The 11,363-nt window shown below is 36.9% G+C and overlaps 1 protein-coding gene across 2 annotated transcripts in view; it reads right to left on the minus strand.

The window, feature by feature from the left end:
- Nucleotides 1-9,039, minus strand: part of LOC107100196 (MICOS complex subunit Mic19-like) — a 99,810-nt gene extending 90,771 nt beyond the window's left edge. For both annotated transcript variants that reach the window (XM_015398602.1, XM_015398601.1), the window contains exons 1-3: nt 8,830-9,039; nt 4,542-4,763; nt 3,980-4,073 (exon numbers count right to left, since the gene is read on the minus strand). In XM_015398602.1, the coding sequence (XP_015254088.1) occupies nt 3,980-4,073; nt 4,542-4,763; nt 8,830-8,910 (397 nt within the window). In that variant the 5' untranslated portion in view covers nt 8,911-9,039. The remainder of the gene's footprint in view (nt 1-3,979; nt 4,074-4,541; nt 4,764-8,829) is intronic.
- Between the last annotated feature and the right edge of the window lie 2,324 nt (nt 9,040-11,363).

Here is an 11,363-nt window from a genome sequence, read left to right on the forward strand (position 1 = left end):
TACCCTGAACATTGTGCAAAGGACCAAACACTGTCTTTGGTTTACATAAAATGTGATGCAAAACAAAACTTGACTTAAAGTGTAAAAGTCCACATTTAAGTTTGTTTAAATATTTTTTTCACATTGAAGTGAATATTTTTCCCTATATAAGGAACTGCATTGAGAATTTCTCCTCTTTGATGTTCACTACTGCTCTAAGATTTTCCAAACAGAGTAGAATTGCAGGCGTGTCAAAAAATACTCTTGAAAAAAAGATGAAGTGAACATTTAATGAGGCCTGTAAGTTTGTTGTATTAAACTGTGGAGGTGTCGTTTTAATCACTGGAGTTAGTGTGGCGTGGCATAAGTTAGCCCTTTTTTAATTACCTCACTGACTGAACACAGTCAAGGATGGAGTGGTCTGCCCACATCAGGGAGGCCACCCTAAAAGGAATCAACTCCCACGGTTGTTTCTCAATAGTGTAGCGAGCAGGCAACATTCAAATGTCCTCTGACAGATAACATGCAACAACTCAAACAAACAAAGCAATAACAATTCTTTATTTTCATGACTATGAAAATTGCAGATTCATACTGAAGGCATCAAAACTATGAATTAACACATGTGGAATTATATACTCAACAACATGTCTTATATTCCAGGTTCTTCAAAGTAGCCACCTTTTGCTTTGATTACTGCTCTGCACACTCTTGGCATTCTCTTGATGAGCTTCAAAAGGTAGTCACCTGAAATGGTTTTCACTTCACAGGTGTCCCCTGTCAGGTTTAATAAGTGGGATTTCTTGCCTTATAAATTGGGGTTGGGACCATCAGCTCTGTTGTGCAAAAGTCAGGTGGATACACAGCTGATAGTCCTATTGAATAGGCTGTTAGAATTTGTATTATGGCAAGAAAAAAGCAGCTTAGTAAAGAAAACGAGTGGCCATCATTGTTTCAGAAATTAAGGTCAGTCAAAAATTGGCAAGTGTCCCCATATGCAATCGCAAAAACCATGAAGAGCTACAAAGAAACTGGCTCACATGAGAACTGCCCCAGGAAAGGAAGACCAAGGGTAACCTCTGCTGCAGAGGATAAGTTCATCCGTGTCACCAGCCTCAGAAAACGCAGGTTAATAGCATCTCAGATTAGAGACCAGGTCAATGCCACATAAAGTTCTAGCAGCAGACACATCTCTAGAACAACTGTTAAGAGGCGACTGTGAATCAGGCCTTCATGGTAAAATAGCTGCAAGGAAACCACTGCTAAGGACAGGCAACAAGCAGAAGAGACTTGCTTTGACTAAACAACATAAGCAATGGACATAAGACCAATGGAAATCAGAGCTTTGGTCTGCTGAGTCCAAATTTGAGAAGTTTGGTTCCAACTATCGTGTCTTTGTGCGGCGCAGAAAAGTTGGACTCTACATGCCTGGTTCCCACCGTGAAGCATGGAGGAGGAGGTGTGATGGTGCGTTGCTGGTGACACTGTTGGGGATGTATTAAAAATTAAAGGCTTACTGAACCAGCATTGCTACCACAGCATCTTGCAGCAGCATGCTATTCCATCTGGTTTGGGTTTAGTTGGACCATCATTTGTTTATCCAACAGGACAATGACTCCAAACACACCTCCAGGCTGTGTAAGGGCTATTTGACCAAGAAGGAGAGTGATAGGGTGGTGCGCCAGATGACCAGGCCTCCACAATCACCAGACCTGAACCCAATCCAGATGGTTTGGGGTGAGCTGGACCGCGGAATGAAGACAAAAGGGCCAGCAAATGCTAAGCATGTCTGGGAACTCCTTCAAGACTGTTGGAAGACCATTTAAGGTGACAACCTCTGGAAGCTCATCAAGAGAATGCCAAGAGTGGGCGAAGCAGTAATCAAACCAAAAGGTGGCCACTATGAAGAACCTGGAATATAAGACATATGTTCAGTTGTTTCACACTTTTTTAAGTAAATAATTCCACATGTGTTAATTCATAGTTTTGATGCATTCAGTATGAATCTACAATTTTCATAGTCATGAAAATAAAGAAAACTCTTTGAATGAGAAGCTGTGTCCCAGTTATTTGAAGAAGATTTTAACGAGGATCACTAGCCAAGTCATTTGACACGGTTCTACACAGGTCAGCGAGCTGTTCCCAATGCCACTAAAAGCTGATTTTTCCCAGATTTAAACAGGTTTTTCAGCCAGGGGAAAGGGGTATATGTTTTATAGGGGCATGCTAGATATTGATCACCCAAAGTCCTAATAGTAACACTAACAGAGGTTAGCAGATACTTAGCAGTCCAATAACAGGTGTGCATCAGCCTTGCATCCTCGTTTTTGTTTGAGGTCTCTTTCTTTCCTCTTCTGACACAGGTTTTCTTTGGCATTTTGCTGACTCTGCCATGTATAAACCTCCAAAATAAAATAAATAAATATTCTGTAGTCACCTGTGGATAGCGCAGCATGAAACAGTTACTCGAGCCAACAAATTAATATTGGGCTATCATAAAGCTGCTTGTCTTACCCCAAGAATTAAAGCAGAGTTGCAAGACCGCTACAAGGATCGGTGGCACAAAAACTTGCAGTTATTATGACTCTGATTGCCATCACAGGGACTTAGAAGATATACAGTATTAAGATAAAATGTTACTAATATTTAATTTTTGTCATAGCTAATATAAATTGTGAGCCATTAACAATGATCTTACATAGTCTCAAGTCTTTAGGACACAAAGCTATGCTGTTTGCAGGCTTTTATTTTTACAACATAAACAGACCAACCAGAGTGGGAGTCTCAACATTTAGTCCACAGGTACTATCCAGTCTATGCGCTTTAAATTAGACAATGCACATTACATTTCATAATAATCATTATGAAGCTTCTCCGCTCTTTCTGTCATCAAGAAAATTAATCTATATGTGACCTTTTCTGAGATTGCTCTTCTAGTGAGATGTTAACATCTACCTTAACAGAAATTTGGATCATCAAGTAAAACTAAAACCTGAATGTTTTATTTGGATAATTTAATGTGTTAAGCTCCCATAGAAAGTAAGAGAGGTTATTAATCTTTTCATCCAACTTGCTACATTTCATGTGCACTGATATTACATCAAGTTTAGTGTGTTTTTTTTTACTTTCATTTTGCGTTTTAACCCAAATCCAGGCTTCCATTGGTTAATAAATTAGATCTCCATTGATTTATTTTTTTTTTTGTAGTTTTGTTGTCAGCACATTCAACTTTGTACAGAACAAATTATTGAATGAGAAGATTTCATCCATTAAGATCTAGGATGTGTTATTTAAGTGTTCACTTTATTTTTGGAGCCGTGTATATTGTGTTCCCAGCTTTAACAGCTGTCAGAGGTCACAAAAAGGACACAAGCTAAGACAAAAAAAACAAGACAATAAAAACTATTTTAAAGATGCTGCTCATACCCAGTGTTGCACTTTCAGTAACCTTTTTGATTAAATCCAGAATTATTCACATCATTAACAGTTGGTGCAAGGCAATAAATCACTATATGACAGAAGTTAGCGCAAGGCCAATTTTTTTAAATTAAGACTCATTATAATTACAGTGAAAAGTTGGAGGCAAACAGCTTAAGGTGGCTTACGCTAAACACCAGCACAATAGGCCCAATCCAAATGAAATGCAAATCCATGCCATGTTTGCTCCTAAATAACCTCTGCCTTTTAATTAAAAATGTCACAGAAACCATGTTGAACACAGTCGGAGGGAAAAAAAAACATTACCAAGATTTAAATGCATTTTATAGATTCAATAATGAAGCTTTAATTGTTTTAACTACAGTTACCAAAGCATTGTTTCCAAAAATTTTAGATTTTTGTTGAGACCTTAATTACAAGAGAGCAAAATAACCTTTCATTACCTTTTTCGAGTGATCTTCATCAAGATCTCTGTCTCAAACTATTTTATGGAGTTCAAAAAACATGTTTAGAGACAGACCAACATTTTTTTTTCCTTTGCGCAGCTTGAATTGAAACTCACCTGCTGGTGGCGCAGCAGGTGTTGAAACTGGACCTGACAGAGGCACTGCCGCTGGCTCGGACTCTGGAGCAGACGATAATGATTCCACTGTGGGCTGGGGAGGAGGTGCAACTGGTTCAAAAGCAGCAGTAAACTCAGGCAGATGAGATGTATCTAAAGGCTCAGCAGACTGCAGGGGCAAAGAGTCCCCTGAAGGAAGCATTGATGCAGGCAGGATGCTGATAGGCTTTAAAACAGGAGGGGAAGACGGGGATTCTAAATCTGATTTAGGAAGAAGTGGAGAAGCAAGAGGCTCAGTGGTATGTGCAGGAGGAATGGGTTTGATTACTGAAGGAGAAGAAGTAATGGGCTGAGTAAAGGGAGGAGATGCTTCAGTTACAGGGGGAGGAGGTGCAAGATGAGGTACAGCTTCCACCACCCCTGAAGAGTGGCAGGAAACAGGAGTGAGCTGTTCAGTGTGAGCAGGAGGAGGGGGAGCAGCAGGGCTGGTTACAGAAGCAGAAGCAGAATCTGAGGAAAAAGGAGGAGAAAGCACCGAGTCAACCTTGGTGTTTTCTGCTACCTGTTCTGTGGGAGGTTTGGGAAGAGGCGCAGCCACAGACTGGGTGGCAGGTGGAGGTGCTATGGCTTCTACGAAAGGAGGGGGGGGAGGCAGGGAGGTTGGGAGGTCGACAAGGGGAGGAACAGGTCGCAGTGGAGGTGGAGTGGCGGCTGGTGCAGTGGGAGCACTTTGTTTATTTGGAGCGTTGGGTTCTCTCATACGCTTGATCACATTTTCAGAAAGCTGTAAACGAGAAGAAAAATATCAATTAAAGGATATATACTTTTTTTTTTTTTTTATTCAGTAGCACATAATTTTCCACAAAGCAAAACTTTGTTCATGTGCAGAACAATAACAGGTCATTCAGGATCTAACAAATATTTTAATTTTCTTAAAACGTCATTTATGCTTAGACTTTGACTAGGCCATTCACATATAATGTTTAATTTCTCTGTTCTATTAGTGGATAAAATGCGGATTATGCATGTCTTATTTTCCCTTTACAAGCAGGCCAACAAGTAACATTTTGATACCATCTAAACAAAACAGCTTAATTCCCATGTGTCCTGAGTTTATTAAATGTAGGGCTGCATCTAATGATTATTTTACAAATTGATTATTTTTTGGATTAATTATTGGACAGTAAAGGTTGCATAAAGAATATTTTTAAGGAATTAAACCAGGTGAAACTAAAAAGTTTCCACTTGAGGAGTTCTAGATAGAGCATATTGACAGACTAAAATGTTTTTTCATCTTAAATGCAAAATGTTTAAATAGCTTTTATTTAAACAATTTTGATATAATTACTGCTCTAAGAGGGTCTCTCTGTCAGCTAAAGGCAGGTTTTACAGTCTCTGTACTCCATTTAACAATTAACCAATTACTAAATTAGTTGATGATTATTTCAATAATGGGTTAATCACAATTAATATGATTAATTGTTTTAGCCCTAATTAAATGGTCCAGCAACAGTAAACGTGTATTGAACAGTTTTCTGAAAGATGTTCAAAGTTTGGAATTTTGCTTTATAGTGAATATAATCTGTCAGTTTCTAAGGAGATTAGAATAACTTCCAAAAATCTATGAACATTTGCTTACAGATACATTCAAAAATATTCTTCACAGTGACCAATTATAAAAGAAGTAAAAAAAAAAAAAACTGATGCAGGTCTGTCTGTAGCCCCAAAAATGAGAGTAAACCAAAACAAAAAAATTGTAAATATTCACAAAAAAAAGATAAACACTGAAGAATGAATGGGAAAAAATATAAATGTCAGTTCAAAAGAAGAGCATGTTGCAGCATTGTCTGTAACCATGAGTTGTTTCTAAGTAGCTTTCAGAAAGAAAAGCTGCAGAGCTGCATTTAAAAACCGTTTCATCTAGTGCTCATCGAGACGTTTTGCAAGGAAATCCAAAAAAGGAACCAACCTCAACCTAAAGCAACTGTTTCTGTCTGCAAATTCCATCCCTTTGAGTCATCTCTTGACCTTTTTTCAGAGTAAAATACATTTGAAGAGCCAAATCAAGTCTCTTTTTAAGCAAACTGAATGGTTACTGATGAGAAGAACTACTTCTGCTAGTCTGTAAGCAAAAACATCTTTCATTCTTTGTAAAGCAGCATTTAAACAAGGAAGAAATGATCCTTCGTTACAGCCCAGATTCTCTCATCCCAATTAGATCACTTCTTAATGTAGCTTTATGGGAAAGTAGGAAAATTAAAACCAATTCGTTGCCAATTTGGGCCCCCAACTGTGCATTTTATGTTCTCTGCATTTATTCACCCTTCTTACTGAATATTCTGTGAAGCTGTGTATATTGTTTATACTCTAGATCAGAAGTCTTCATTGTGAGGTGTTGTTCCAACCCATTTGAACCTCTTCCTAAGTATTAACTCTAACTGGAAGAGTTATTTTAATTCAGAGTTAAGAAAGTCTGGTCCTCAGGGGGGAGCACTCTGGTTTTAATAGGCATTTACTTGGCTCCAACACACCTGAGACAAACCGTTATTTTTTTTTTTCAAGCTGTCCATATGTTCTGCAGAGTCTAGCTGCAGATCCATTCACCAAATGGATTCTGTACAGAAAAGATCCATTCACTGAAACCAGCCAGACAGACTGAATAATGATAAATGGAGAGACGAATAGAGAGCAAACTGTTGTCTGAAACTTAAAGACCACTAGAAATGCAAGATAAACTGTAGAAATACTGAGAGCTGTCTGCATCCTATCCTCCCTTTTCCTTAAATGCTGGACTTAAAATCTAAATCAAATTCTACACTTTTACAGTTTCTATACCAATCTCTAATTGACTGCTGGATGATTTGATTATTCACACACCTAATATAAACTCATTGCAGCACTAACTACTGTTTACATTGTTCTATTTTTAGCTATCATCTGGCCAAAAGTGATAAAATCAACTAGAGTGCAGTTTATCTACAGTTATAGAGTTCAGGGTTCATACTTTTGGTTCCCACAGGAATTTACAGAAATAACCTGTGTTGCACGAAAGACAACAAACAAATAAAAGTAGCTTTGATAAGTGAAAAATAAATTAAAATTGCACAAAAATAAAATTATATTGAAATAATAAAATATAAGGTGTGTTCTTAAATATTATAAATAAAAAGTAACCTTAACCATAGTGTATAGTTAGATAAGCAAGAATTATGTAACTATATGTGAAACATAAACCATTTTATGTTACCCTGTTCTTCTTTAAGGCTTCAGTCATTCATTGAAACCTTTACCTGCAGCTTTCTGTTTGCAAAGTCACAGATGAAATTACTGTAAAAGAGCAGACAGCCAGTGTTGTTAATACTAATCACTGCTACTCCATCTTTCTTCTGCCATGGAAGATCTCAGTTAGTTCTTTATCGATTTTAGTTAGGAGAAGCTCCACTTTGCAGTCACAGGACAAGTGTAGGCCATCCTACGTTTTAGGTGGAATCAGATCTTATTTTGAGATACCAAGGCTATGTTCACACTGCAGGCCGTGATGCTCAATTCTGATTTTTTTGTGCTGCCGTTCACATTTCCAATTATATGCGTCTTGTATGTGATCTCCTGTGTGAACTGGATTCATTCAGCTTAAGTGTGACGCAATGACATTACAGGCCAGTGTGCACTGTGTTTACGGAAGTAAACATGGATGGTAGTGCCGGAGCACATCTAGCAATCTTTCCAAACCTTAAAACCTCAATCTTTTCAAGATGGTTAAAAATAAATACTGCTCTCCTCATCATCGTCCACCATGGTGTTTGTTTTACTTGCCACTTCTATGTAGCAAGATGCAGAATAGTGACCTATGTCAGTTCCTAATGGCGTTCAGGTCAGATGAATGCAACCTGGCTGTTCAGACACAGGTCGCATTTGAAAAGATCAGGTTCGTTTCGGATTCAGGACCACATAGCCAAGTGGACTGGGTCGGATTGGAAAATATCTGTGTTATTCAGAGTGCCATGAAAAGATCAGATCCAGGTCGCATGCGGGCAAAAAAAGCGGATTTTGGGCACTTCAGGCTGCGGTGTGAACGCAGCCTATGGCTTTCCATCTCACCTTGATCAGACTGTCACCAAAAATGAATTTGTCTCAAATAAGTTTAAACTTGTCCTTGTGTAAATCTGGCCCCAAGACCATTATTTTTTTTCATATATAAGTGATGATTTCTACATTATTAAAGATATTGATTTAGAAAATGTAATCCTGAAATTGTGGTTTTTTTCTAATGTATAGATATAGGAATCATTCTGGGGGGAAAAAAATAAAATAAATAAAACAGATTCCTTGGGGAACCTAACCAGTAGCTTAGTTTGCTTATTCCTTGGGCCAGCCCTGAACTGATCTAATGCCAAGCAATAATTGCAAATATAATATGAATCCTATAAAGAAAAGCCTTCTCCATGTTGACTTAACAACTGAGTAATAACAGAGGGAAGCTCACTCATGTGTCACGTGATCAACCAAAGCCTCTCAGGCTAATTTTAACATCAAGTGAATGTGACACAGGTGAGTCTGACAACAGAGGCTCATAATAAAACATATAAAACATGGAACAACTGAGTGAAATATACTGAACCAACATTTGTTTTTAAACATTGGTTCAAATGTTTTCAAATAAACACTATACAGACAAAACTTACTCTTTTTTTAAAGTTTTCATTCAGAATATACCTTTTAGCGTGCAAATAGACACAGTTAACAGATTTCTGTGTTGTTTTATTTTAATTATAACAGTGTGTTTGCAGCCTGGGGTTAGCATCTCTGCCTTTCAATCAGTGCAGCACCTGTTCCTCTCAGTACATACTTACCCGTATGCCCTTCACCACCGTTATGTTGTCGTTCTCGTCTGATTCAAATGACACTCGGTGGCTACTGTTGTTAGCTCCCATTGTCAGACCGCAAGCTCTCCCAAATGTCGCTTATCTGGGCTGCTTTGAACAATTTCACTACTCTTTTTTTATAACCCGGCTTATCTACAGCCTCATATAAACAAGGCCAGGACTACACGGCTGCAGAAAAGTGAACACTTCCTTAGCATTACGTATTATTCTAAAACGTACCACATTATTGGACAAAGAGGTGAGCGAGCTGTGTATCGAGAAATTTGATTGGTTGTTGCTTTAAAGTGGGCGGAGTTTCGATGTGACGATTTATTTCTGTGATTTTTCTCTCACGTGTAAAGTACTTCCATATATTGATTTCAAATATATCCTAGTTGTTGTGTTTTAAAAACAATTAATAAATAGCCACAACCATTTACATTAAATTGAGTGTTTAAGTCTTATATTGAAGATAATAATTTATGTCAAAGTTCAGGATTTAAAAATGCTTACCAAAGTATTCGCTTTAAACACTTTCATTTTTTTTATTTTTATCTATTTTTTTATTATATATATATATATATATATATATATATATATATATATATATATATATATAAGAAAAAAATAATAAAATACAATAAACATTTTCATATTTTGAGGCATTTCAACTTAAACAAAGGGAGGCTAGATTATGAAGAAATATCTTGTTTAAAAAAACATAAAACATTCTAATACTTATTTTGCAACAACAAAACATTTCCAAATGTGACAGTGTTCCTACACTGGAAAAAATCGAAATCTAGATAAATCACTTTTTTCTTAAAATAAGTGCATTTGTTCTTGGATTGAGAACGTAAAAGAGACATTTTCCTATGGAACAAGACAATTTACACTTAAAATAAGAAAACACAAATGCATTGTCTTATTTAAGTGCATATAATCTAATTATCTTATTTTAAGAGTAAATATACTCATTCCATTGGCAAACTATCTAATTTACTGTACCTACTCAGATTAAGGGTAAATACTTTTTTTTTACTTATTTCTAGATTGTTTTTCCAGTGTATGATTGAATTCATCTGGACAAGTAGGGACATTTCCTAACAACTAAATATACCAGGTTTGTAGTTGTATTATAACAAAGCCGAAGCTTTTGGTGAAGGTACCACAGCCAGAATTAAAGTGCATAGAGTGCAGAGCCACAACTTAATGCCTTCTGAATAGCTCAATAAAAGCAAGTGTACATATCATATTATTATCAAGTTCACTAAGCATGAGCTGCATGGATGTAATGCATGTCTTCACTGGATCTTTTATCGATGGAGAAAGCATGTGTTTGCTTGGCAAACCTGAAATCTGTCTGACTTTATGGATGCTAACCTGAAGCATGGTGCAGACATAGCTTTTGTCACTGTATATTGTGGCTATTTAAATAAAGTTTAATCAAGCTAAGGTTTGCATAATGCACCTTCCTTTAAGTTAGCTTGTTTTGTCTGTATTAGAGGTGTTAATGGTAAAGATCAGTTTACGGTAATATTTGAGGCTACTTTGTGTTCCACAAATCAGAGACTTGGTCACAGAGGAAAATCCACTCCCACAGCAGCAATATTCAGAAATGTTCCAGATCAGAAGGACAACAAAATAAAGGCTGGAGGGAGTGTCCTTAAAAAAGTCTTTGGCCAACATTGACTGAAATCCCCCTAACCCAGACTGGATGAAGCCATAACCTTTTGAAAGCAACATAAAGAGCCTGATTACAGCTTGCAAATGTCATCAGACACAGTGACATGAAATATAGGAAATATGTCCTCTTCTCTGTTGTATATAAAATTGTAGTGTATTAAGCTATGACTGACTTTGAGGGAAAAAACGAGGATAGCTTGTTTGCATGCAAAGATCAGCCCAGCTTTTCAATAAGGGGGGCGGCATTAAGTTGATGGTGTTTTTCACGTCAGGATTGACTAGTGAACCCACAAACATCTTTAGACAGAGCAATACAAAGCAGCTAGAAATCTAACCTAACATAATCTAAATTAACCTGAAAAATGAAAATATTTAGAATGAATTCATGTCTGACAGTAATGAAGGAAGGGCTACATGTCTTTAAATTGAGTGCATGTAAATTTCTCATAAAACCCCCCAAAGGGAGACACCTAAGAAGGAGCCTGCTGACGCTTAAACCATCTCTGATTTATCTTTTTGTGGTGGAGAAGTGGCTCCACAATTAGCTCTTCCTAGATAATAGGACTGTGAGTTTGAGCCCAAATATCTGAAACAAACCCATTTCAGCCTTTTTATCAATAATCTGTTTTATGAACATACAATGAACCAACTGAGCTTTTAGTTTTTGCCAATGCTTATAGTTCAGCATGGCAATTAAATAATTTATAGACTTTATCCAGAGAGTCATTTTCATAACAAAGTAAAAACATTCCTATTTTACTACTCCAAGATTTTATACATTCTGACCATTTATTTTTATAAAATTTGGAAAGACAGGATTACTAAATCTTATAATA

This window comes from Cyprinodon variegatus, unplaced genomic scaffold (genome assembly GCF_000732505.1).
Source record: "Cyprinodon variegatus isolate N-32 unplaced genomic scaffold, C_variegatus-1.0 Scaffold944, whole genome shotgun sequence".
Lineage (NCBI taxonomy): Eukaryota > Metazoa > Chordata > Actinopteri > Cyprinodontiformes > Cyprinodontidae > Cyprinodon > Cyprinodon variegatus.